Genomic DNA, 27,549 nt, shown 5'->3' on the forward strand with positions numbered 1-27,549 from the left:
ATACGTCTTTTCTATCCATTTGTGCAATAACATCTAGACGCATACCGCAAATTGGAGGAGAAGCTCGACCAAACACTTAGCAAAATTACTATTATTATTATTAACTGGAATGGAAAGTGGGTATATATGTATTTCAACTCCGGATACTGTCTTACATTGCGCTTATTGCCATTAAGCCCGACCTGACAGAGATAGAAAGAAAGAGGATCGATCGATCATGCTGATCGAAATAGTGCTAAAGCCCGTGCAAACCTCTCCCCCAAATAGGTAATTCTACCAATTAGGTAAATAGAAGGATTTACATACGTATAAGTACATATATTTATAGTAATGCTTGTTTATTTACTCACACATTATGTGTGATACATATGTACATTCTGTTATGCTTTACATACAATTAAGTACATGCGTTCTGACAAAAAAAGTAACGCTATAGAGAGCCGAAGAGTTAGTTTTAGGTGCAATCAGAAAGTATGTATGTATATGAAAAGTTTTTAGTTAAACTACTATATAGTATCTAATTCGAAATTTTATAAAATGAAGAAAGAAATGTTTTCGGAAACTTTTCCAGTTTAACTCTTCGTTAATAGTTCGTTCGTTACACTTGGATGCCCCATGCACGCTTTATGTGATCGACGCCCTTTTCGGCGATCATTACGGCAGCCGAAAAAATATTGCCCGAAGTTATGGTAGGCATAATGGATGTGTCCATAACACGAAGACCCTTCACGCCATACACGCGCAACTCATTGTCTACCACAGCCAATGTATCGTTTTCTGGACCCATTTTACAGGAGCCGCCGTGATGGTTCTCGGGGCCGGTGCGATAGCGTATAGCGCACTCCCAGTACTCATCAGTGCCGTAGTCGATCGATGCACATTGTGTTACTGGGGTCTTATTCAGGGTGAAGTTGAACTTTTGAAGCGCTGGCATTTCCGACAAACGTATGACAAACTTGATGGCATCAACAAGCGTTACGACATCATGATCCTCGGATAAGTAGTTGGCGACAAAAATTGGATCGGCAAGCGGATCATTGGAAGCAAGTGTAACGGAACCACGTGATTTCGGTTGCAATACGGCGGGGATAATATTCACGGAGCGCGAGCCATTCGATAGCAGCTCACCAATTGCACCGGTAGCGGAGCAACTAGCTGTGTAGCCACCGAATAAGAGTTGCACATCGGGTCCTCTTGATGGATCGGCGTGGTTGCTGCTAAATTTGGCAGTAATATCAGCAATACCAGTGCCAGACAGCATACCATTGCGGAAAAGCAGATATTCCATTGCAGTTGCCCAGTTTAGAGGGTTAACATCGGTTTCGTTAACAAAGAAGTTTACATAATAGGAAACATGATTGTGTAGATTTTTACCAACACCGGGTAGATTGTGTACTGAAGTCACGTTGACCTGCGGAAAATTATATTTAGGTAGGTATTCAGAATATTTTGTTTGCTCACAAATTTTTCGAATCATATTTACTTGTTCTAGTTCGTCAGCTGGTCCAATACCGCTAAGCAATAGTACTTTTGGTGAGTCCAAGGCGCCTGCGCTAACGACCACCTCGTTCCTTACGGATACCGTGAAAGTACGGTTATTCTTATCGATCAATTCGACGCCAGCAACGGTTTTACTATTCGGTTCGAAGAGCACTCTGGAAGCAGTGGTTTTAAGTAGAATGTGTAGGTTATTACGGTTTCGTGCGGGACGCAAGAATGCGCGTGCAGCACTAAAGCGAATGCCATCGCGAGAGGCCATCTGTGTTTGCATGAAGCCGGTGGCATTGTCACCATTCAAATTATGTATGCCATAGCCTAAAAGGAAAAAGGACAACGAACGGAACGGAAAACATAATGCAAAGTCGCTTGAAAATAAAATTAAATAGTACACACATTTATCATGTCGTGCGATATCGTATCCTGATAATGTCATATCATGCGATATATGATATTATGTGATATCTTATCATGTGATGTTACAACATTCGATACTACATCTCATGATGTTTAAAGCCTCAACTTACCCATTTGTGCTCCAGCCTCCAATATCGCATATGACAATGGTGGAGTGTAGGGGAAAAATGAAACAGGTAGTGGTCCACCGGTAGCATGAAAATCCCTACCAACCTGATTAATTTGCAAATTATTTTCGGATTTCTTAAAGAACGGCAATATTTCCTCGTACGACCAACCGGCATTACCCAAAGATGCCCAATAGTTATAGTCCTCACGATTACCGCGATTGTACGTCATGCCATTCACCACCGATGTGCCACCCAATACTTTGCCACGCGGCCAAGAGCACCGCTGGTTCGTATATCCGAGGCATGCTACCTTCTCCGGTTGAGTTGTATAGTTGTAGTCAATTCCACTGCCAAAGAAATTTAAGTAAGCTGATGGTACTTGTGTTCCAATAGGTTCATCGTCACCTGGAATGGCAGCAAATAACGAAGGGGACTGGTGTTAGTATAAATATGAATGTGTATATTAGTGAACAAGTTTTGGTTAAAAAAAAATCCATTTTTCACATAACATTTATTAAAAAAAGTGTCATGTTTTTTTCATTTAAAAGTTTGATCTTTTCATTTTTTTTTGCCTGTACTTCTTTTTGGTGTAGGACGGATGGTATTGAAAATGGGCGAATGGTATTGAAATGGACGAAAACTGCGATATTTTAGTAGTCAATATATTCGCGAAACCATGGGACAAATATAGTAAAACTGCGTTTCTTTTTTTCTCTCTGAGGTCAGGATTTATTTTATAGGACTTTGTAATTTCAAAGAAATGATTAATTTCAAAAATTATTTAAAAAATTCAATGCAATGTAGAATAAAAATATTGGAACCCATGAAAGAGGAAATTTCTTTAGAATAAAAAAAAAATTAAAATCTTTTGGATTCACAAGGACGCATTGGTAAATTTTAAGCTTATAAAGTTAGAAGGATGAAATTCGAGGATTTTATCGAGTTTATATAAGTCCTTAACATATAAATTTTTCAAAAACAAATATTGTGAAATTTCAAGGATAAAATTTTAAAAAGACATTTTCAATACTTACTAGTCCTTATGCACCAAAACATTCTGTTTAAATCTGTTTAAATTCTACAAAATTTTCTATATAATTTTATATCCGTACTTCTTTTCTAAGCACATTTCACTTAATTATTGAAATCATTTTTGAATTACTGACGTCAGAGTGAACAAGTAAAATCGCAATTTTACTATATTTGGTACATGATTTCGCGAATATATTGATTTTTGTACGTAAAATTTACTATCGCCCGGTGTTATATGTATAATGAGCTAGACGTTCATAAAAAAAAATATTAATTTTTAATTAAAAATAATAATTTAGCCAAAACTGGTCAATAAAAGGCGTCTATATTATTGTCATCAGAGCAATTTACAAATCCCGAAAATCCGGGAATTATTTTCCAAGAATCCCGAGTTTTCGGGATCTAAAAAGTAGGTTTTTGTTTTTTTTTAGTACCTTCATTTGCCTTCTTTTACTGTATCTAGTGCCTTTTCTTGCCCTTTTCGCTATTTTATTTTGCCTTTTATAGTCTATTTCATAATTCTATTTTGCCTTTTTTATAGGTTTTTAGGTCCTAAAAATCCATTCCCTGCTTATGGCAATTGTAATACACATAAGCAAAAGAAACAATTCATACACTAGGTATGGCAGCGATTAATCATTTGACTAAATTAATCGATTATTTTTGCCTAGGTTACGATTTAATTGTATCGTAGTTTGGTGTTTCATTAATCGAATATTAATCGATTAACTGTAAACTAATCGTAAAAGTACTGGCAAGGAATATGAATTCTGCAGCTGTCTAAAATTGCAAACAGTCGCAGGAATTGCTCAAGCTCAGAGCGTACAATGGTGTAAATAGTTGGGCATGTAAGCCCATTGTAAAGGCTACAAAACTAAGTGTGGCAACGTTAAAGGCCCTACACACTCATTGATTTATCGGCGAACAGTTGGTCAAATGCTAGAAGTTGGTTGTAAATAAGCCGTATGCAGGTCGACTTTTTTATACCCCAAAAAAATCAACGGGATTTTTTAGCGACTTTAAATTTGCTCTAAAATTTAATGGACTATAAAACTGCACACTCGAATTTTTTTTAAGAAATCTTAGATATTAACAAGTTTGAAATTTGTTGACCAATTTTCTGAAATTTCCTTAAAATTTTTTTTAACAAAAATCAACAACAAAAATTTACTGTGAAAAACCTTCTGAATATCGTAAAAAAATCGATGGAAAATACTTCTGTGCGTCACCGCCATACTCACAGCTTATGTAAATTAAAGTTCTTTAAATTAAGCGCTAACAAAATTTACAGTTTTTTTCAAAACTTCCGGTTTTGTTTTAAGTTAATTTTTAAGACAAAATGGGGGGCTGGAAATGCGGTGTTCGCTCGTTTAATTTTTAATTAAATTAAAATTTAGTCAGTTGTGCTGTTAAAGACCTTAACTTTCCAAAAACATCTTCGTTTTTTTTTTAAGGTTAAAGTTTTTTGTTGAAAATACAATTTTTTTTGGAAATTGACTTTTCTAATCTGGCAACACTGACCCCTGGGCTGTTTATACGCAAGAGCATACGTATAAACTAACACCCAAATTCATAAAAAATAAAGAAGATTTTAACTGTTTTATAAATCGAAAATTTTTATGAAAATTTCACTTTATAGAGCCTACTTTATTTTTTATGAATAAGGCCATAATACACACTTGCATTATTGTATTAGTTCATAGATATTGCTAAAAGGTGTCGTTAGGCGTAACTATGATATTTATTTCGGAAAGTCTTTCAATTGCAAAAATTTGGAAAAGTAATTGCAAGTGTATTAAAATCTTTTTAGTATCACAAACGCGAGAAAAGTGCAAGCTTAAATTGATGTTTGCATTTTTGCGTCCTTTCAGTTGCAATAAAAACTTGCCAGGATTTATTTCTAAAAGTAATTGCTGAGAAGTAACGAGTAGTACTTATCGGCTGTTTATACTTGAATGGTGGTTTTAGCAACTCGAGAGCAAAATGCTTTGAAAAAGTACCTCTATTGCCACGCCTAAGCGCACATTAAGTAGCAAGAATTATTTTTTGACGGAAAAGTTTCTTTTCAACCCGCTGAATATTTTCTTGAAAAACGCATTTATTCGGATACGTAAAGTCATTGACACTCGTACTATAGTTTAGCAGAAACTTACCTGCTTCGACGAGCAAAACTGTCCACTGCGGTACTTCGGAGAGCCGCGCAGCAACAGCCGAACCAGCAGTACCGCCACCAATCACAACAAAATCATACGCACTATCGGGCTCGGAACGGAACTGACACATGTATGAGAGAGAGGGGGAGAGAAAAGTAAATGAAATTATTGGAACATTCTGAATTAAAAACATGCAAACCTAGAATAAAATTTATAATTAAAAAACATTTAATTTGTATTAACGTTTTGTGTTTCTTTACTCTGCTGCTGAGACTTACTCTTGGCGTGGCACGACCACAGGGATCCTCGATATCGCATTGCGAGAGCAGGAATACTTCAAGGACACCCATGAAAAGTGCATAGGCGCTTCCACCACAGGTGGTGGCCAATGAAGGTGTGAGTGGTGAAGTCACCGGACAACCACAATGGCTGTAGAGGTAAGACATGTTGCTTCTGTAAAGAAAAATTAATAATAATAAACGAAAAAGGATGAATAAGCAATTAAAATCAGTCTAAATTTGAGAGAACAGATTGGAAATGAATGCGGTCTCAAGGTAGTGGTGAAATTAAAAACAGGTGAAGTAATTAAACAGCTTTCTCGTTTTATTCTCTTGACATTCTCTTAAAATTCCTCTTTAAAAATTAAACGAAACTAAAAAAAAAATAATAATAATAATTTTTTTTTTTAAGATGATATATTCTAAATATGAAAAGAAATTTAAATTTAAAAAAGAAATTATTAAAAAATAAGAAAAAAATATGAGTAGAAAACGAAATAAAAACAAGTAAGAAAGTCTAAGTTCGGGCGGAGCCGAACATTAAATACCCGGCGCAAGTATTAAGTATATGTTTTCCACCTTTCCGAAAGCTACCGCTACATGATAAGCCGGGGTGTATACATTTTAAGTAAATTAGCGTCCTTAAATTTCGAAATATTGCAGTTTCAAGCATATCTGAAATTTACCGTTATATGAAAAGCGGCCTCAATTTTAGTCCGATTTCAACAATTTTCAACGGTTTGCTTTTATGTGGCAAGCACAATAACCATACCGAGCTTGGTACAAATTGCTAGAACGGTTAGCGAGATACATATATGTGATCACAAGTGGGCGGTGCTACGCCCATTTTCCAAAATTTTGTCATAAACGTATTTCTTGGTAAAGAATTGTTGCAATCATCAATTTTGAATAAATTAGCTTCAATATTTACTGATTTATCGAAGATTTTGTATTTCTCGAAATTACCGTTATATGGGATGTGGGCGTGGTTATTGTCCGATTTTAGAAATTTTCGGCCAGTTGGTATGCTGTACCAGGACCAACAACTGTGCCAAGTTTGGAAGAAATTGGTGTAGCGGTTACCAAGATATACACATGTAACCATAAGTGGGCGTGGCTACGCCCATTTTCCAAAAATTTATAATATTCATGTTTTCCGTCTGAAACTCATTGTAAGTATCAATTTTGAGTGAATTATCTTCAGTAGTTACTAAAATATCGCAGTTTTCGTATTTCTTAAAATTACCGTTATATGGGAGGTAGGCGTGGTTATTATCCGATTTCGCCCATTTTCAATACCATCCGTCCCACGCCCAAAAGAAGTTCACGTACCAAGTTTCGTTAAGATATCTCAATTTTTACTCGAGTTATCGTGTGCACAGACGGACGGACGGACGGACGGACAGACAGACAGTCACCGCTTAATCGATTTCTCTTTTCATTCTGATCATTTATGTATACATTTGTCTATATCTATCTCGATTCGTTTTGCCTGTTACAAACAACCGTTATGTGAACAAAGTTATAATACTCTTGTGCACAAGTGCGCTCGGGTATAAAAAATATGCTGTAATATCCTGAGTTTCGCCTGAAAAAAAAACTCACCCGAAAATTTGTCAACCGCCTGTAGTAAAACCATGTAAACCAAAAGTGAAAAGTGAAGCGGTTTGGGGAAAATGAAACTTATGATAAGGCTGATTGGTGATTAAAAAAAATGAACTTTAAAAAATTTAAAATTAATATCAAATAAATTTCTAAAATTAAAAAAAAATTAAAAAGTATATATACAATGATTTTTATCTTTAAGACAATTAAATCTATAAATTAATTGTTTATTCTATTTTTATTTATTTATCTAAACAAAAATTTATACAAATAAGTTTCATTTTCCCCGAAACGGTTCTGTTTTGGTTTCCATGTATTTAGTTTTCGGGTGAATTTTTTTTCGGGCGAAACTCAGGAAGAGCAGAATATTTTTATAGTACACTAACTTCATTTGGTGCTCCGTTACAGAAAATTAAATTAAAATAGGCACAGCACTAACAAAAAAAATCGTTAAATTAAAGAAAGCAAAAAAATTTCGCTGTCCGAGGACTCGAACCTCGAATCTCTCGGATGACACACCAGTGCTTTGCTCACTAGGCCATTGTGATTGTTGGAGCAGCGTGGGCAAAATGATATACATTTCCATTTGGGACCCACTCAAGTGCTTCCTCTCAAAAGAGCTTTTCATCGTAAAAGTTGGCTAGTAAGCTTTTCTTTTTTTTTGTAAACATTTCACGCCGGAATAAACAAAGTCTTTCAAGCTATGTTGCCGACCTCTTTCGATTGTCTTGCAAAAGACGGTCAACTATCTTAGCCAGAATTTTTACAATTCATCAACTCCCACCATTTCTAATCGTTCCCACTATTATTTTGTCATTTCTAGCCTATTTCGTTATTTTATTTTGCCTTTTTTATAGGTTTTTAGGTCTACAAATCCGTTCCTTGCTAATCACCAACACTATTTTCGTTAAAAAATTCTCTATTGTGATTGATTTATTGGATTCGTTAAAATTTGTTGATATTTAAAATTGTCAAACGTTTTATTAAAAGATATTTCATTGAATTTTTGTGTGCACGTACTTATATAAATATTTACCCCTTTTGAGATGTCGGCTAAATTGCAAGTACCAAAAACAACAACAGCAATCAACGTGCGTCAAAACACAAGAAAATCCATTAAAATTCAAAGCGCACCCTTTACCCGATCATCCACAACTTTTGGTGCATCTACCGCTCGTTCCATCAACTCAACATCGAGTAGCATCAGTTCTACCAACAGCTGTCGGCAGACCAGCAATCGCAACAACAGTAAACCAAGTAAGAGCTGTACCAGCACCAGTACCAATAGTACAGTTATCAAAAATGCTTTCGCCAATAAACGTTTCAACACACATGTCGCCAACAGTCGCACGTCACCATTTCGTTCGTTAATAACGTCGGGGCCACGCGTGCGTCAGCCACTGACACAATCCAATGATTTCGCCTACGATCTGTCGAAGGATGAGTCAAAATTTATGGGTGCGTTTAAGGGGCCAATGAAGACGGTACCCGACAGCGAGCGTGAGCTCTTGAAGAACGGTCAGCGTGGTGCCTACTTAGCGGTACGCTATGAACATTCTCCCGATCGCAAGTACAACTATCCGGAGGCGACTAGCTGGCGCATCGGTTGGCTGCATAACCAAATGACGAGAAAGGGTCTTATAATCTGAATTTAGGTTTAAAGGCCGGTCCACATAGAACTTTCGCGTTAGCTTTGGCGTTGACGTTGGTTTGACAGAACGCACGTGAAAAGTATGCTTGCTACAATGAACGCTTGGAAGCAAATGCTTGGGCCACTAAAATAATATACCAACGACAGGCAATATTAATAATTGCATTAAAAACGATATTTCTTGCCCACACACATAATTTTATTTATTTGCAACAGCTGACGAGCGACGTACGCAAAATGTTGAGACTTGGCCATCTTTTTGCTTTGTGTTGGCGTGAGCGTTGTCGAATTTTGGCTATGTGGACGGCTGCATTTGAATTCATGTATTCATAGTCAGCTGTTGAAGCGACGCCAACGCCAACGCAACGCCAAAGTTCTATGTGGACGAGCCTAAACAGGCAGACGGCATGCAAATGCTAGTGCTCATCACTCTCCGCTTCGTGCTCTTTGCTCTGTCTCCCTGTTCGTCTCTCATTTCGTTCGGTATGTTCGTGAAGTGTAAAAAATCGTAATATTTTACTAATAAATGTTTATAATTATTTAAAAAAAAAAAAAACCGCTTTTGCAAAGCTTTTAGCGAACTTTTATCGAACTTCCCCATTTTGGAACCGTCCGTGTTTGACAGCTCCAGGTTTGTACATCTGGTTCTGCGTATCTTGTCCGATATTTCAGGATAAAAGAGGGTCTTAATATGAGCTTGGGCTCAAGAAACCCCAGTTTCCGTTGTTTTCCAACAGACGATGCGCTGAGGATTATATGTGGATCAATAGGAAAGAGAAGTGTTATGATGTTTACTGAACATAAATAATTTTTTTATTTCCGAAATACAAGTATTTATACACATACGTATATCAATAATTTTCGCGAATGTAGTGTTGATTTGTAAAAAAAGGCCTATGTATATTTGCAAATAAACAAAAAAAACAATACAGAGATATATCAATAGAATATTCCTCTTCAGCTGCCTTTTTCCCATTTCTGATCAATTCTCTCCAGCCAATTCGGCTTGGATCTCCGCAAAAGTCTTTCCCTTGGTCTCTGGTATGAAGAAAAATATATAGACACCTCCCACAGCCGATATGATAGCGAAGATGGCAAAACAAGCACCACCGCCAATAGCATCATTTAAGACGGGAAAAACTTGAGTCACAATGAAAGCACACGCCCAATTGGTTGTGGCAGACAGAGACCCAGCAATACCTTTGATATCATCCGGAAAAACTTCCGCCATGAATACCCATGGCACCGGACCAAAACCAACCGAGAACAGTAAAATATATATGCAAATACTGAGTAGCGGCAGCCAACCTAAATTCTCCACCGACTTTTCATCACTCTCCTTCAAGAAGAAATAAAGCGAGAGACAGGCAACAGAGATCACTTGAAAAACGGACGAGAGCAGTAAAAGTGGAACGCGACCATATCTATCGATTATAAATAGCGAAACAACGGTTGCCACGACCAACATCACACCAATAATAATCGTACCAAATCTGGGTTCCAAATTGCTGGTAGTCGATTGGAAGATACTTGACGAATAGAAAATCACTGCATTAATGCCGGAGAACTGTTGGAGTACCATCAACGATACGGACAGACCAAATGCCTTGAGCGTAACTTTGCGACACAACGCATTACCCAAATTCACTGGGTTCTCTTTCATTTCTGCGTGATTTGCTTTGATTTCATTCAATTCGGCGCTAAAATCGACATCCTTGCCGCGCAACCATTCCATTGATTTGATTGCTGGTTCAAGCTTTCCTTTTCGCACGAGAAATACTGGTGAATCTGGACAAAAAATAAACACAATGGCGAATACAAGCGGTGGCAGTGCGCATATGATGCTGAACCAGAAGGCTTTTGTGAAGGCACCAACCGCGAAGCCGTACAGCACGCCGGTAGTGATGAGCAATTGAAAGAAGCTACCAATAATACCGCGTACCTCCTTTTGCGATATCTCTGTGCAATACATGGGCGCGCAAACACAAAAGGCACCACCTGCCATGCCCGTTAAAAAGCGCGCAATATACATCATTATTTGATTCTGTGCAAATATCATTAGCGCCCAACCGATCTCGAAGGGTATGACCATGAACATCATTGTCCATTTGGGGCCCATTATTGTGATGAGTACGCCAACGGGCAGACACACAGTTGCCGCGCCCAATGTCATTAGAGAACCAATCCAGGCGTATTCGTTTGTCGAGAATGTTATTCCATAATCGTTTTCACCAGTCAACTCGGCTTGTACTGGCGATGACCAGCCAATTGTGGCGCCACATGCCAGCGCACCTCCGGCTGCCGCCATGCCCGCAAAGTATTGTCGATATATTTTGGCCATTCAAACTTATACTAATTCCAAAATTGTGATTTTCAAACTGGCAGTTCACAAGAAATTTAAAAAGAAATTATTTTTCCAAAGTGAGTGCTAAGGATGTAATGGATTGTAAGAGTGAATTCGATTGTGCAGTTACAGTTACAATTGCTATTGGACATGTAGTCCGTGACTAGTATCGCCCAGTGGTCGTAAGTCGACCACTTCACTTATGCCCCTGCAGTGAAGCACCAAACTAGTCAGAAAAAATACTAGTTTACAACTAGAATTTCCTGACTTAAATCGAACTAGTCTGAAAAAGACCGGACTTTTACCAATTACAACCCGATTTATTTACGTCATATTTTATTTTACTTGAACATTTTAATAAAATTAAGTGCACAAAAAATAACTTTTATTTACTTTTATTGTAACCATTAAAACGAGTACATATTCAGTTATGTTTATATGTATTACGTAAATGAATATACATATGTATGTACATAAAATAAAGTGATTGGAAATGGGTTCCGTTTCTTAAGTTAATTTGTATGACTAGTATGTTTCTGTCTATTTTCAACTAGTATGAGACTGGCATATTTGGTCCAAAATTTGACTAGTATATTTCCGTATATTTTGAACTAGTATGAGACTGGTATATTTCCGAATGAACTCTGACAATTGCCATCTCGTAGGACATCCCCATGTTAAAAATACCAGTTGCTTGTATGGAAAAAAGATAGTTGGCTGACTAGTTGGGCATGCGGTTCATACTAGTTGTTAAGTAGTTTTCAACTAGTGCATTTGACTACAGGGTCCGTACACTTTTTTTATCTCGTTTGTGGAATTTTTTATGTTGTTCGTGTAGATCACTAATATTCTTAGGTGAAGTGATATACATGCTGTTATATAATTTAATAATTTATAGGAACAGAAATTAGAAGTAGATTTTTATTGGAATTCGATTGCGTATTAATATATAAGATGACATGTTGCTTCTCTAACTGATATTCGGGTTGAACTTGTACCAATCAGGACTTTAAATAGTTTTTTTTTAATATTTCAGTCAAAGTGGCTCTTAGAGGGTTAAGGGCCAAATGCGGCACATCTACACCAACTCATCTTTCATTTGATATGAGTTTCATTAAAAAAAAAAACAGTGTACCACAAAAATCATGTTTGCGTATTAATGTATAAGAGTACACTAAAATAAGTAGCGTGGACTACGCTTAGGTAAGGCGGACGGCTCCTTACTCACTTCATTTCATATTTCATAAGACTCCCTGATTTTCCGGCTGAGCTGAAGTGGGATAAGCAGAGCCAATTGTGGCAGGCCGATGTCAGAAAAGCAAAGAGATCCTAAAAAGCTTTAACATCAGCGCAAGCATAAAGCATGGCGTTTGCTGGTAGAACTTGTGAAGAGGAATGATGATCAGATGCGGTTCTGCGTGGACTACCGGAAACTAAATTATGTGACGAAGAAGGACAGCTAGAATCGATGGTACTCTGTACTCGCTGACTGGCATGAAATGGTCTTAAACTAAGTCTTTAAAAGTGAAGGAGGTGAATTAGAGCATCTACAGTGCTTCGGAAAAGATAGGGAAAGTAGTAAAAGATAAGCAGAGACCTAGGCACTTGCATGAAATACGGGGTTTTTTTGAGCTATGCACTTTTTATCGCCGATTTGTTCCGAATTTTACCAGCGTTGCTAAGGAGCTCCCTGTGTACACTAGGAAATGTAAATATTTCGACTGAAACAAAGAACAGGAAGTAGCCTTCCAATCCCTGAAGGCCTGCGCCTATGCTAGCGTGCATGGTTTCAGAGGTTATCCGCAGGTAATTGATGAGCAAGGGAAGGTAGTTGCCTGCTATAGCCGTTCGATTGTAAGACCAGAGAGAAACCACTGTGTAGTTCGGAGAGTAGTGTTGGTGGAGTGCACCAAACGTTTCCACAAGTACCTCTATGGGCTACGTTTTCGAGTTCGAACGAATCCTGCAGCGCCAAAGTGTCTACTACAATTTAAAAATACAGAAGTACAGTTAGATTGGTGGATAGAGAGACGGCAAAACTATTAATTTGCCATTGACCAATTGAAGAATTCCGGACGTTCTCAAGGAATTTCACAATGGCCCCTGTGGAGGGCACCTGGGAATCAATTGGGTTGGTTGTCGTCAGTCGACCGCTAAGTGGATTACTAACTGTGCGGAGTGGATTGCAGCTAAAGGGCCTAAATCCAGAAGTCATTGCCAAATGAGGCAGTATAACTCAAATTCGCTATTCGAGCGAATTTCCATAGATGTAGTCGATTAATTGCCTATGAGCAGAAGAAATTTTGAATGGGTGGTGTTCCAAGAGATGTGGCATACATATACTGGGTGTCCGAAAAACTTGAACAACGGCTCTTCATCATAAATCAGATATAACGGTCTAACCCTGTAGGAGCATGTAGAGCATTTGAGAAAGTTCGTGTACGCAAATTATGAATGACAAAAGGAATGCCAAGTACGATAAGGCGATGATTTGACAATCCGGTCAAATGGACCTGAAGGTTTTAGTAATTCAGAGATTAATTCAAAGATAATCGTATCAAGTGTAATTCGAATCCTTATGAAAACACACTAGGCGTGTTTCTTAACTTTTTACAGCTGATGACAGCAGATTGGCGAAGAGTATAATTTTCCTCGCAAAGAGATCGATAGAGGAAAAAGTAAAGAAATGAAAATAACAGAAATTTGCAAGCACTGTATATATACACACACACACATCTTCAAATGCATGTACAAATACTTACATTCTGCAATATTTCAATGTGTTTTGATAAAGATGCATTCATTTTGTTTTATTTAAACGAATTAAAATAAACTTGCCAACTTTTTCTTATGTTGTGTTAAGAAACGCTTTCCAGCAGAATCCATTCAAAATGTGTGATAATTATCTGTTAAGAAACAAAGCTACTATAAAAAACTACCCAATTAGCAGCTGATTTCCGGTAGTGCATTTAGTCCCAAACAGCTGATTTCCGGTGAATTTGGTTCTTAACCGATTCCGGTTATGCATTTGGTCCCTAACCGATTGAGAATTTCCCAAAATATTTGTGTGCCCGTCGAACAGCTGATTTCTGAAAGTTAATATGCGCGTTCCTTATCTCCCAGAAATAGTCAGAAAAAGTCCGAAGTAGTCAGATTTAGTCCAAAAAGCGTTCCTTAACTCGGAAATGACAGCAAAAATGAGAGAGCAACAGTCAGTGAGAGCGACTCTCATCAGTCCGAAGTAGTCAGATTTAGTCAGAAGAATTTTTTCTGGCAAAATCCTGAAAAGTGTCAAACTCAACTGAATTTAAATTAACGGAAATTAAAGAATACGCAAAAAGTGAGAATAATCTAAAAAGTAAAAGAAATGAATTGAAATTGGAAGGAGGCAAAAAATAATTGATATAGCAAGTGTTTATTGTGCTTGTGCTTGTGTGAATGTGTTTTGTACATACATTTCTGTTCTTATTTGACGTTAGTTTTGTTGTTGCCATTCTTTGGACTAAAAATTTGGTTTTTTGCGTTCCTTTACTTTTCCTGTTACTCTCTTTTAGTGAGCGCATTTTGCTTACGCTCTGGCATTTTGACACTTTTCAGATTTTAGTCCAAAAAGATAAGGAATGAACCTAATTTTGCGTGAATTTTTTTAATTTAACTTTTTAAGCCGAGCGCTGTAAATTATCAAATGGGTGGCTGGCAGCTAGAAGTATTCAAAATGACATTGTACATGTCCTTCCCTGTTGCAATGTTTCACATTTTCAATCAACCAGCTTACTTTGAGGAATGGGTAACTAAGACGAGGCGCGAGCTATATCCGCCGGAGAGCATGGGTCATCGCGAAGAAATACAAAAGGCGATAAGGGAAGTGCAACAAAAACGAGACAAGGAAATGTTAAAGGCTTTAGAGGATATAGAGAAGCGTGAGAAATCATAAATTACCGTAAGGCAGAACTTGTATTGTTATATAAGGTTATTTGTTGTTGGTCGCATTGTATACCTTTAATATACTAGATTTTAAATATCATGAAAAATAAGTTTATAACAAAGTGTATTTTTTTATAACTAGGCATTTTTATTGCTGTGACACCTAGATGGTGACCTCACTCAAGCTTCAGCGCTATTTAGTTCAATTGTTTAGTTAAACGCCTTGGCACTCACGCCACTGGCGGTTATAATTTCGAGAAATGGGAGAACTTCGTTTACTAGTGAACCAGTGTTAACACCGATAAATCGTTCCAATGACAGTCGGGTCTACGTAAGCCGAACGACCCAGATTTATATCTGGCCAAGGACTGTCACTCCCGCAAAAACTCTTTGGGGAATTTCTATGCTGTTACAACAACAACAGCAACAACCGATAAAAATTTCAGCATCGAAATCCAATGCAGAATCTTGCTAACAAGTGGTACCGAGGCAATTCAGGAGTAAAGTTCTATCTCTCTATCTATCTAACAACATCCAAGGAGGCGGCTCTTGGAGTATTCGAGAGAAAGATTTTGCGGAAGACTTACTTGGAGATTTACAACGACACATACAGCGACTCCGCTGGCTTGGCCATGTGATTCGAATTATTGTAATCATTCATCGAACGAACTTTTAGATTACGATTACAGTAATTGTAATTATAAAAAAGTTGAAATTGCGATTACTGTAATCGTAATCTCAAAGCTTAAACAGACGGCAGCGTTGATCCGGATCAACTCGGACTTAATCCGGATAAACTGCAGCTAGTTCCCGAGTTGATCCGGATCAACGCTGCCGTCTGTTTATGCTTTAAGATGCCTTCGATGGACGATTACCGCAATCTAAATATAATAATTTTTGAAATTGTGATTAAAGTAATCGAAATCCTAGATGCAATCGATTACACATGCAATCCTTATCGCCCAGCTCTTCTTAAAACACCATGGGAAATATTTGTAAAGGTTACACTGATAGACAAATGGTAGGGGTCAGTGATCGGGAAGGTTTCAAACTACCGGGGAAAGATATATCGGTAAAAAAGAAGTTATACGTGTCCCGGCGTTTCGCTGGGTCACGTCTAGGAATCGAGATATATCGATTTGTAGTTAGTAACTATCATATAGGGGAAATTGTCACCTTTGGTGGTCTTTTTTTTGACATAACTCGAGAACCACTAGTCCGATTTTGCTCAAACAAATTAAAAATTACAATTCCTTTAATCTGTTCATATAACGTTTTTCTATATAATCAGCAGTTTTGCCGGTAAAAATAAATGTATGAAGAAAAAAAATATTTTTTGCCTAAAATATTAAATTTTTTTATTTTTACCGGCAAAACTGTTCCTTTTACCGTATAACTTGTTTTTGACCGATATCACATTTCCCGTTGGTTTCATCCCATCCCGATTTTGACTGTCGTATAGTGTTATTGATCTATAAGCTTACAACAGAAAGTGCTTACCTAAGAGCTTAATAGCATGCCTACATTACCATAACATAAAGGGTAGAAAATGCTCTCGACCGATTTTCGCCACTTACCTAATCTCTATTTATGTAAATGTAATATTATTTTTTCGAAACATTCACAATTAATTATTTTTTGTATGAAATGGTAAATTCTTTCACAAGAAAAAAATACAACAAAAAATACAATTTTTCTATTTACTTTTATTTACATATGTATGTAAATACATATGTTTGAATATAAGTACATATGTATGTATGAATTTAGCTTAAATATTTACGTTTTACATAATTTAAAATTAACTACAGTTACGTTTTTATAATGCGTTGCCTTGGATAAAAATGTAATTCTTTATCAGTATTGTTAAAAAAAAGAGCTTTCAAAAGCCTTAGAGAAACCACGCATTTATGGTATAAATTAAATTATTGCAGATTACCTTATCCTTCATGAAAAGGCAAAATTAAATCAACCACAGTCACATAACCCTTTAACCAGATACATATTTCATTTACTATTCATAGTAGTAGCCTTTCCACTCTCTTCTAATTCAATGTACTTTTCAAGTATTTGAAACATCTCTACTTGTGCTTTTATTTTGTGACGGCGAGACAATTGCCTTAGGTATACGGCAATCGATTTGCCAAAAAGATCATCTTCATTTTCAGCAACTGGTGCACCTTGATATGAATTGGGTTGTTGTTGTTGTGTTATTGAATTGGGCCGTTGCTGAATCTGTAACTGTGATTGTTGTGAACTGGATTGCTCATCAGCAAAGAACGTAGATTTACGTTCTTTCACGCCAGCATACAAATCATGATTTGGTTTATGCTGGCTCGCATGTGTCAACGTGGCGTGGTTTTCCGGTGTTGATATTTCGTGGTGTCCATGACTTGTTGATAGCGTGTATACTGCGTGATTGGGATCGTGCTGCGTAACAACTATGGGCACAACAGTGGCATTTATTTGCTTAGAACTGGAACTGGTCCTGAAGTGGCTGGCTGGTTGCTGCTTGATATCTGTCTCAGACGCGGGTGTTTCAACACATTCTTCATATACATCGCCTGCATCCACTTTGAACAAAAGTTAAATAATTGACTTCTTTTTTTAATTTAATTTTAAAAAGATAAAATTACCGTCCACGAACTCTGGATATTCTTCCGTTTCCATGGTGCTTTCGTCTATTTTATCAGCGTATGCGTCTGATTGTGCGTCATTGCAGTTTTCTAAACTATATCCGTCATCTTCCTCTGCTCCGGAATTTTGAGTTTTATTTGGCAGTTGCGTGGCATGCTCGATACTGATTGTATTCTTGAAATCTGGGCCTTGAAATTCATATTCCAAATAGCCATGGCGGCGCCGATTTCTGATTTTTGAAAAAATAATAAATGAAACATGTGTATGATATGAAAGATAACATGGTACTTCACAAAACGAATATACAAATTTATATAGCTTGCGTTTCTGAATCAAGAACCGGCCGGAATGTTCATATCTCATTCCGATGGGGCCATCCACACAATAACTGCAGCGTAATGCATACTAACCTTCGCTTTCGAACAAATCTGCGTAAGAAATCCATTTGACGAAAAAAGGGATTATTACCATACTCATTCTTCTCGGGATGCATTCGCACTTGCTTCAGCTCACGCGAATAACGATCACGCAGGCAAGTCCATCGGCGTCTAGCCTCCGCTGACGACATACCAATCATCGAGCCCACTACTTCCCATTCCTGTTCTTTACGATAGGCGAGACGAAAGTCCGGATCTCGTGGGTCATACAATGCTGGCGTCATTTTCACTCGGCCAATTAATGCCAAGTCAGAGTCTTCCAGAGCTCGATGGCCAGCCATTTTATATGCAACTCAAAAGATCAAATGAAATTTTCTCCTATGTAAATAAACTAATGGTTTGTTTTATTTATGTGGCAAGCGCGTTTGTTTATATTATCCATTAAATTTGTTGACAATTTTACGTAGAGAAATGCGTTTTTGCGTGCCGTGAAGAAAATCACAGTATCCCCGAAACGCATAAGGCAAAAATACGATAGATGGCGCAAGTGCCTTAGTATTGTAATACCTAGTTTACAATTGTCAGATTATCGACATGGAAGGTTTTAAAAGATTTTATAAATATTTTAAAGTTAAACAAGAATGTGGAATGTTAGTACATATTTTTAGGTGCTCAAAAATTTTTGCGTACTTGCAAAAATTATTATAAAACTGAGAAAATAATCAAGGAACTATATAAAAATATTTGAAATTGGTCTTTACCACTATTACATAGGACGATTTTGCGAAGACAATAGTAAAACATTCACACTTTTTACTAACACATTCACACATCTCTCATTATTATTATTATTCTCTCATTAGCTCTGATCCAATACTGTTCGCGTAAAATCCTGTAAAAATGCAAACAGCAAAATTACTCCCTGATGCGAGAGTAAAAAGTGAGTAACCACCAAAAGTACGGGACCAAAAAAATCATTTTACACGTGAAAACGTCAACGAGTGATCGCTTAACCAGAAGAAAGAGTTTTGTTAAAATCTTGCAACTTCGTTCTCTATACATATCTTCAAAAATCGCTCTCATTTACATGATTTTGAAGGAATTTGGATCATTTTTCCTGCAACTTCCTGATAGTTCGTGTAAAAACCTGTAAATTCATGGAGTACTGCATCAACAGACAGTAGCTTTTGATTTTTCGAAGACAGTGGCAGCTAATTTGGGAAAAATGGGCAATGCATAAATGCAAAAAATCGCAGAGTTATGAAAAATTGGTTTATGTTTGGATATGTTAGTAAATAACTAGAGGATTCCCTTAAACTCGTAAAGCTCGTAAGTGTAAAATTCGTAAGCTTACGAGTCTTTTATTAGGTTTGTATATTAACCAATAGTCAGTACTAATTTGTGCTGGAACCTGCAAACTTTTAATGGAAAAGTGTATGATAACCTTAAAAATTTGCAAGAGAGCACTGAATCGAGAGCGTACCAACCCGGGAGAGCTGCAAATTCTTGCTAGTGAAATTTTTACTAGCAGAAATTAGCTAGCGGAAGAAGAAGAAGAATAAATGTCAAAAGCCGCCATTTGTTGAATTGGTTTAGCACAAACAAAAGTAAAAGGAGTTTAAATCAAAATATTGTGACTGTGTAAGTGCTTGTGTGTAAAGCAAAGAGTTTAAGACTGATTTATAAATAGTAAAATATTTACAGCAGAATGTCAAAACATTGCAACGACTGTTCACTTGCAAGTCTTTGCTAGTTTTGTGTTCATTAACTTTTTCTGCTAGTTTTCTCTTCTTCTCAATTTTACGCTCTATTTTGCTTTTATGCTCTCGCTGCAATGTTTTACTGGAGAAGTTACTATACAAACCTATTGTAGCGCCCCCTATGTGAAAAGATGTAAATAGGTGCGTAAAGTGACTATTCGACAAATCAACCATGATTTTGTGAAGCAATATTTTTTCGTAGTATTTTCCATAACATCCCGCCGTCTTGTCTCTATCTTGTCTCTTGGCTAAAATAGCTTATCTCTGCCTCAAACCACAATGAGATAAAACGTTTTAATTTTCGTGATGCTGACTTTGATTCTTTAAATTCAAGTCTTCTCGCAATAGACTGAAAATCAGCTTTCCTTTCTAAATATGTTTCGGATTGTTATGAAATTTTCCTACTCAAAATCAACCAACTATTTTCTAATAGCCTATCTTGCCTTCCATCGCGAATCCACAAGCTTCCGTGGTATACGAAGGATTTAAAAAGATTGAAAAATCTTAGAAATAAATATTTTAATTTATATAAGTCCAGCAAAAATGATTCTCATAAGGAGAAATATATTCATTACATGAAAGATTTCAATGTCCTCGATAAGTTCTTATACAAACAATATATTTCTCGATTTGAAGATGAGCTAAAAGTAAATCCCAAAGCGTTTTGGAAATACATTACATCTAAGAAAGGGTGATCCAATATCCCTTCTTGCATGTCATATTGTGGTAGGAAATCAGAAAACGTCTTAGACTCCGTAAATCTTTTTGCGTTTTGCGGACTTCTTCAAATCTAATTATGTCAGTGATGCCGACCTATCCGGATGTAATGTGGACGACATTCCGCAGTCTGTAGATTTTGGCTCTTTGTCTGTCACAAAGCAAGATGTTATAAACGGCATGTCTGGTCTGGAATTGTCCTTAAAAAGTGAGAGATGGGCTCTCTTCATACGTGCTCAAGAAATGCGGTGCGTCATTTGGCCTACCACTAAAATATATTTTTAATCTTTCGCTGACCTCGGGTATTTTTATTAATCGTTGGAAAATTGCCTCGATCTCCCCAATCTTTAAATCTGGTAACAAAAACGATGTTACAAACTACAGACCTATATCTACACTTTCGACTTGTTCGAAACTTTTTGAGAAAGTGGTCAAAGAAAAACTATTCTTTGCCATCAAAGGTTCCATTAATCCGTGCCAGCATGGTTTTGTGAGCGGTCGCTCGACTGCCACAAACCTAGCCTGTTTTTCTAATTATACCCGAGCGCACTTGTGCACAAGGGTATTATAACTTTGTTCACATAATGGTTGTTTGTAACAGGCAAAATGAATCGAGATAGATATAGACAAATGTATACATGCTCAGAATGAATAGAGAAATCGTTTAAGCCATGTCTGTCTGTCGTCTGTCCGTCCGTCTGTGCACACGATAACTCGAGTAAAAATTAAGATATCTTAACGAAACTTGGTACGTGTACTTCTTTCGGGCGTAGGACGGATGGTATTGAAAATGGGCAAAATCGGACAATAACCACGCCTACCTCCCATATAACGGTAATTTTCAGAAATACGAAAACTGCGATATTTTAGGAACTACTGAAGATTATTAACTCAAAGTGATATTTACAATAATTTTTTGACGATAAATAAGAATGTTATAAATTTTTGAAAAATGGGCGTAGCCACGCCCACTTATGGATACATGTGTATATCCTGGCAACCGCTGCACCGATTTCTTCCAAACTTGGGACAGTTATTGGCCTTGGTACAAGATACCAAATGGCCGAAAGTTTTTAAAATCGGACAATAACCACGCCCACATCTCATATAACGGCAGTTTGGAGAAATACGAAATCTTCGATAAATCAGTAAATATTAAAGCCAATTTATTCAAAATTGATGCTTTAAACAATTCCTTACCAGGAAATACGTCTATAATAAAATTTTGAAAAATGGGCGTGGCACCGCCCACTTATGATCACATATATGTATCTCGGTAACCGTTCTACCAATTTGTACCAAACTCGGTATTTTTATTGTGCAAAACGATGAAAATTATTGAAATCGGACTAAAATTATGGTTTTTCATATAACGGTAAATTTTAGAAATGCTTGAAACGTCAATATTTTGAAATTTAATACTATGTCTCCATTGAGAGATTTATCCATTAAGATTTAATAAATCCAGTTGCTAAATCACAACCGTCTCCATTACCATTACGAGATATGTTTGACGTTCACATTTTTAAATATTTGACGTTTGCTTATGTATGATTTTACAAATACAGTTGCGGACATTGATATACAGACAGATAAAAGGAAGGTACCAAGCGGAATTTCATTATATGAATTCTGAATATTATTGGCTTCTTATTCGTGGTAAATATGTATGTATAATATATAGTTTGGAAAGTGTAAAGAATGGTACCATATTCCGAATCATTTTCCCGAATTTAAGAAAAATTATCAAAACGGTAAAAAACATTTGCGGAAAGAAAAATTTTTGTAGAACTCTCTTATTCATAGGAGGGAACCGAAAATCCAATCGTGGGCCTTTGGCATATCATGAATACGAACTGAGTTCTAGAGGATGTTCGGTGCAATGTTATCGAAGCAGAACCATTACCGAAATTTATAAATTTTTTGTCGCAGCGCGTAAATGACTTATAGAAAGCGGAGAAGACTCTGCATGATATTACTATAAAACATTTCTTCTAAATTTTTAGTTTTTAAAATAATATTTTCTTAATTTATTACAACCAAAGTTATGTAAATATGTATTACTAATTTTCCTCCCAAACTAACATTAAAAATATAAAAATCCCTAAAAATACGAAAATTCATGTTTTTATGATAGGCTAGATTTCAATGTCCTCAACTGTATATTGAAAACACAAATGTCATTTGACTTATGGCATGTGAATTTCTTTTTCTTTTATTTATTAATGACGTTGGAGCCTGCTTTAAGCATTCCAAGTTTTTGCTATACGCTGATGACCTAAAAATCTTCAGAAGTGTCACTTCTATGTCAGATGTTTTGCTACTACAAAATGTTCTTAACAACTTAACTACTTGGAGCATCAGAAATAACTTACCGCTTAATATTAAAAAATGTCTCCATATGACTCTTTCAAAGAGCATAAATACGCATAAGTCGGCTTATTATCTGTTTGATAAAAGACTTTCTTCAGTTAAGAAATTTTCAGACCTAGGAGTGATGTTTGATTCGGGATTTACCTTCATTAACCACATTAGCTATAACATTCCTAAAGCCTACTCTAATCTTGCTTTTTTGCGGCGCTATGGTAGAGATTTCAAAGATCCCTACACCCGAAAAATTCTGTATAACTCGCTGGTTCGTTCGAAGCTTGAATACGCCTCTTTAATCTGGAGTCCAATTTATTCAACTCATTCCTCTAGACTTGAAAGAGTGCAACGAAGCTTTATTCGCTTCGCTCTTACGCTTATAAATCTGAAATCACTTGAGTCTAGGCGATGTATTCAATCTCTGCTTTTCATATACGATGTTATTAATGGCTTAGTAGACTGTCCAGAGCTTCTTCAGCAAATAAATTTCAATGTTCCATATAGAAATTTACGCACTCATTACCCGTTTAATATTAAAGTTAATAAAGCTAATTATTACAATTATGACCCCATTTCCAGAGCTCTCATTGAACTCAATAGAATTTCCAAGAGCCTTGATCTGGACTTCGCCTTCCCGAGATCTCGTTTTGGTTCATTACTAGAATCAATGTATTCCTAATTATATACTTTAAATATCGAATTTACACTTAAGACGAAAGCTTGTACATCTAGTCTGTAAGATTTGTAAATCATAGACTTAATAAATGAAATGAAATGAAAATACAATAAAAATGCCGACAATTATCAGAAAACCTTAGTCAACACAGTGAGGGACCAGTTTTTCAGTGCATGGCCGTGGTTTAAACCATGGTGAAATTATATCAGGTAAAGTAATTAGAGTGAGGGAGAAAGATTTTGACACTGCCTTATTTGAAAATTTGCCTATAAAATTTCACTATAAGGCAGCCAAATGTCAGAAAATAAAGCGAGAAAGCTGTTTTATTACTTCACCTGTTTATTGCGTCATGGGTTTAAACTAAGTTCAAACGCCGGTTTTGGCTGGTTTAAACTGAGATCAGCCAATCAATTGTCAGCCAGCTGTTCAATTCAAACTCAGTTTACTTAGTATAAGTTTAAACTGGCACTGAAAAACTGGCGATTAGTGGATGAAATTCATTAATTTTATTCGCTTATTTTTTCCTTTAATTTCATTATTTTATCATACATTTTGGTATAAAAATTTCGGCCCCTCAGCAACACTGAAGTTTACGAGGTCGTTTGCGCATCAAATTCCCCTCGTAATTTTACGAGGGGCTCGTAAATTGAGCTCTATACAAATTTTGACAGTTATTTTACGAGGCTCGAAAATTAACGAGGTTTACGAGGCCAAAACAGCTGAGCGAGTGCTGCATACGCCAACTCCAAATGAACGGATAGCCATAGTTGCTTCAAAAAGGTCTAAAACCAACAAACAAGGCCCAAAGACCCAAACGAAGAAAAAAGGCCCATACAATTGTAATAAAATGGCAACCGCGTTTCTAACCAGTGTTGCCTGAGTGTTGCCGTGAATCTTGTTAGTGGTAGCCAAATTCCTTTAAAAAGGGCTAAAAAAGAATTAAAAAAGTCGTTGTGGCTAAAAATAGTAGCTAAAATTTTTTACTTACATATACATATGTAAGTATACACGCAAACATTTTCAAAAAGTAATGGTATAGCAAAGGAATGAGCTCTGGAAAAAAAGCAAACATTTTACCCAACCACAAATCTTTTTGTTTAAAAGGGGGAATATACGACACCAGGTTGCTGGCTCCATCAAGTGATTGTACCATCAGGACCGAAGCATATAACTTACCAGCATGCTGGTACAGTATTTCTTTCTTTACAAATGAGGTCGAGAAAAGATCGAAATGATTAGAGCCGAAATTTGATAATTTTTCTACCATTTTGTTAAACATTGTTGCAATATCGTGAACTTAATCTTCCACAAACACGGCTTTGAGTCATATCTTTGGTTTCGGTAGGGGTAAAATTTGCGAAGCTGTAACGCATATCCCAGCACAAAATTTCGAAGGGTTTAGCATGTGTATTTCAGCATAAAATTTTTATTTTCATTAGAAGCACCCCGTGTTTGCTTGCCAAATGGTTGCATACATTTAGGCATATGCATAGTAAGAGGAAATGCGCTTCAATTGATTATTACTTCCGATTATTTAAACTCCGCACATGCATACGGCTTTGTAGCTATGTATGTACGTAAATATGTATGGACTCAGTTGTTGCAACTAAAAAGCAAGGCAAAAATTTAAAAAAATACTGAAATCATTTTAACTGGAACCGTTGATAACTGATGAACATACATGAATATATGTATGTATGCATATGTATGGCTGATATAATAGCTCTGATCCAATATTTTTCATGTAAAATCCTGGAAAAGGGTCAAATAGCAAAATCACTCTCTGAAGTGAGAGTAAAAAGTGAGTAACAGCAAAACGTATGGAACAAAAAAGCATCGGGTAAAATCCTGCAACATGAACTGCATGTACATGAACCACAGATTATATTCCGAAAAGAAAAACTAAATTTAGGAATATAAATTTAGGAATATATAGTAAAATATTCAGTTAAAATATATTTAAATGGCATAATATGTGTTGCAGAAAAAAGTGACCACGGTGGCACAGAGAAGAAGTTTAACTTTTCCTCGAGTTGTGTGAATAACAAGCACAACCAATTTGACAGCTAACGAGCTTTGATTGAGATTATATTTATATGTAAACGTACTTTTATGCTTTGCCGTTCGCATTTGTTTACACAACAAATTTCATGTGTACCTAGTACTCACGCCTTTTTTTTTACTTAGAAAATTGAGCTAATTTCACCACTCACGAAACCAGCAGCTGGTACAATTACACCACAAGAACATACACGGTCAATCGAATTGATGGGCCATTTAACAAATTAAGCATATTAAGGGCCGTAGACTTATCTATTTTAAACTATAGTTAAATCCACGATTGAGAGATTACAAAGGTTGCGCCGATCTCGGACCGCTATTCCTCTCTTAACGAATTTGAAAGAATCGTTGTTTGCATGACGTCACACTTGTGCAACTTGTTTACGTTTTCCTTGCAACATTTTTTCTTCTTCTTCCATTCTTGCTCACGTTTTGGCATTTCTCTCTCGCAATTGCACCAGTGTGACGTCACACAAAAGCTATTCTCAAAAATCCTCTCTGATCGGCGCAATCTTGTATTCTATCATTCTTGAGTTAAATCGTTAAGCCCTCTCTCAAGAAAACGGTCAAGAAAAAATTGCCATTATTTCGTGTGTGTGTCCAAGGAATTTTGACATTTTTGATACTTCACGGCTCTTTCCTCAAGAAATAATGGAACGGGCATATATTTCTGTTGCAAGCCTGGGTTGCCTTCTGCTATTTTTTCACAGAAAATTTTAGAAAACCGTAGTAGAAAGCGTAGTAAATTCTTTAAGAACTGCGTACTGCCTTAAGGAAATTTGAGGAGTTTTTGCTTTTCTTGAGAGCTGCATACAGGCCTTTAATAGATAAGTTAACAGTCTTAACACTTTTACAATATGTATGTATAAAAACGTAATGAACATATAGATATGTATATACATCAGTCTTTCTTAGTTTAAAAATACGTCTCTTACATAAATGAAAAAAATGAGATCAAATTAAACATATACAACCTGTTCATGCTAAGTATAAGTAAATTCTCCAAAGGGTTAAAGAAAGGGCTTGGGGCAATTTTAAATTTACGTGGCCAAAAAAATATGCGGTAGCTAAATCTAGCATATATGTAATACTCCTATATTGGCAGTAAGAGTTAGTACCGTCCGAAAACACTACAGTACAGATATATCAATAAACACATAAACAAGTACACAATACATTGACAAAAACGGTACTAGACTGCCTCGCTTTGATTTCGGAATGCTTACACATTGAGAAGCTAGCTTACTGCCAATATAGAAGTATTACATATATGAAATCTAGCCACCAAAGGGCTAAAACGGCAACACTGCTTCTAACAGAAGGTGTGTATAGTAACAAAAAGTCTGTACTAATTTGTACTGAAGCCTGCAAATTTTTAATGGAAAAGCGCATAATAACCCAAAAAATTTGCAAGAGAGCACTGAGTCTAGAGCGTAATAACACGGGAGAGCTGCAAATTCTTGCTAGTGAAGTTTTACTAGAAGAAACTAGCTAGCAGAAAAGAAGAAGAATAAATGTCAAAAGCCGCCATTTGCTGAATTGGTTACGCATTGATTATGCTTAAGTAAAATGAATGGAAATCAAAATATGAATGATGTTCTGGACTGTGTAAGTGCTTATGTATATAGCAAAGCGTTTAAAACAGATTTACAAATTGTAAAAATGTGTCAAAACAGCGCAAGAACTGTTCACTTGCAAGTTTTTACTATTTTTTGTGTTCAATAATTTTTTCCGGTAGTTGTCTTTTCTCAATTTTACGCTCTATTTTGATTTTGTGCTCTCGCTGCAATTCTTTACTGGAAAAGTTACTACACACACCTAGAGTTACAACACTCGCTATGGCAAAGTAACAGTTTGAGATTTACTGTTGTGATATTTCCGTGCACAGTGCTTCTCAAACTGATACTTCGAAAATCGATAAATTGTGTATTTTGACATTTAGG

At 36.4% G+C, this 27,549-nt stretch overlaps 5 protein-coding genes across 7 annotated transcripts; 2 read left to right on the forward strand and 3 right to left on the reverse strand.

The window, feature by feature from the left end:
- Positions 1 to 498: 498 nt before the first annotated feature.
- LOC108377472 (glucose dehydrogenase [FAD, quinone]-like) lies at positions 499 to 5,655 on the reverse strand. The gene is made up of 5 exons (XM_017633740.1): positions 5,488 to 5,655; positions 5,210 to 5,330; positions 2,025 to 2,429; positions 1,484 to 1,815; positions 499 to 1,411 (listed from the first exon to the last, which is right to left on the reverse strand). Exons 1-5 carry the CDS (start codon positions 5,653 to 5,655, stop codon positions 599 to 601), a joined length of 1,839 nt encoding a protein of 612 aa, XP_017489229.1. The 3' UTR covers positions 499 to 598.
- A 2,483-nt stretch (positions 5,656 to 8,138) lies between these two features.
- LOC108377481 (uncharacterized) lies at positions 8,139 to 8,741 on the forward strand. The gene has a single exon (XM_017633750.1). The coding sequence runs from the start codon at positions 8,139 to 8,141 to the stop codon at positions 8,739 to 8,741; it is 603 nt and encodes a 200-aa protein (XP_017489239.1).
- A 984-nt stretch (positions 8,742 to 9,725) lies between these two features.
- Positions 9,726 to 11,084, reverse strand: LOC108377506 (facilitated trehalose transporter Tret1-like). The gene has a single exon (XM_017633776.1). It carries the CDS (start codon positions 11,082 to 11,084, stop codon positions 9,726 to 9,728), a length of 1,359 nt encoding a protein of 452 aa, XP_017489265.1.
- A 3,033-nt stretch (positions 11,085 to 14,117) lies between these two features.
- Positions 14,118 to 15,760, forward strand: LOC108377532 (protein PET100 homolog, mitochondrial). 2 transcript variants are annotated; one of them, XM_017633808.1, is made up of 3 exons: positions 14,118 to 14,188; positions 14,719 to 15,056; positions 15,154 to 15,760. In XM_017633808.1, the coding sequence occupies exon 2, from the start codon at positions 14,773 to 14,775 to the stop codon at positions 15,019 to 15,021; it is 249 nt and encodes an 82-aa protein (XP_017489297.1). In that variant the 5' UTR covers positions 14,118 to 14,188; positions 14,719 to 14,772; the 3' UTR covers positions 15,022 to 15,056; positions 15,154 to 15,760. The 2 variants fall into 2 exon arrangements, with proteins under 2 accessions (XP_017489297.1, XP_017489291.1); XM_017633802.1 differs by lacking the exon at positions 15,154 to 15,760 and having other exon boundaries at positions 14,719 to 15,121.
- A 986-nt stretch (positions 15,761 to 16,746) lies between these two features.
- On the reverse strand, positions 16,747 to 18,613 carry hng1 (hinge1). 2 transcript variants are annotated; one of them, XM_017633791.1, is made up of 3 exons: positions 18,059 to 18,613; positions 17,648 to 17,877; positions 16,747 to 17,575 (listed from the first exon to the last, which is right to left on the reverse strand). In XM_017633791.1, exons 1-3 carry the CDS (start codon positions 18,364 to 18,366, stop codon positions 17,019 to 17,021), a joined length of 1,095 nt encoding a protein of 364 aa, XP_017489280.1. In that variant the 5' UTR covers positions 18,367 to 18,613; the 3' UTR covers positions 16,747 to 17,018. The 2 variants fall into 2 exon arrangements, with proteins under 2 accessions (XP_017489280.1, XP_017489274.1); XM_017633785.1 differs by having other exon boundaries at positions 16,747 to 17,584; positions 18,059 to 18,603.
- Between the last annotated feature and the right edge of the window lie 8,936 nt (positions 18,614 to 27,549).

This window comes from Rhagoletis zephyria, unplaced genomic scaffold (genome assembly GCF_001687245.7).
Source record: "Rhagoletis zephyria isolate East Lansing unplaced genomic scaffold, Rhagoletis_zephyria_1.1 Rzeph_scaffold_00107, whole genome shotgun sequence".
NCBI classification, from domain to species: domain Eukaryota; kingdom Metazoa; phylum Arthropoda; class Insecta; order Diptera; family Tephritidae; genus Rhagoletis; species Rhagoletis zephyria.

What these genes read in the sequence shown, in the direction of transcription:
- LOC108377472 (XM_017633740.1), bottom strand. Translation starts at nt 5,655, where the DNA reads ATGTCTTACCTCTACAGCCATTGTGGTTGTCCGGTGACTTCACCACTC. An exon ending in GTGGTCGTGCCACGCCAAGA is followed by an intron (nt 5,331 to 5,487) that starts GTAAGTCTCAGC and finishes TACATGTGTCAG; the next exon opens with TTCCGTTCCGAGCCCGATAG. An exon ending in CAGCTGACGAACTAGAACAA is followed by an intron (nt 1,412 to 1,483) that starts GTAAATATGATT and finishes AATTTTCCGCAG; the next exon opens with GTCAACGTGACTTCAGTACA.
- LOC108377481 (XM_017633750.1), top strand. Translation starts at nt 8,139, where the DNA reads ATGTCGGCTAAATTGCAAGTACCAAAAACAACAACAGCAATCAACGTG.
- LOC108377506 (XM_017633776.1), bottom strand. Translation starts at nt 11,084, where the DNA reads ATGGCCAAAATATATCGACAATACTTTGCGGGCATGGCGGCAGCCGGA.
- LOC108377532 (XM_017633808.1), top strand. Translation starts at nt 14,773, where the DNA reads ATGGGTGGCTGGCAGCTAGAAGTATTCAAAATGACATTGTACATGTCC.
- hng1 (XM_017633785.1), bottom strand. Translation starts at nt 18,366, where the DNA reads ATGGCTGGCCATCGAGCTCTGGAAGACTCTGACTTGGCATTAATTGGC. An exon ending in AGATTTGTTCGAAAGCGAAG is followed by an intron (nt 17,878 to 18,058) that starts GTTAGTATGCAT and finishes TTCAAAAATCAG; the next exon opens with AAATCGGCGCCGCCATGGCT. An exon ending in ATATCCAGAGTTCGTGGACG is followed by an intron (nt 17,585 to 17,647) that starts GTAATTTTATCT and finishes TTTTGTTCAAAG; the next exon opens with TGGATGCAGGCGATGTATAT.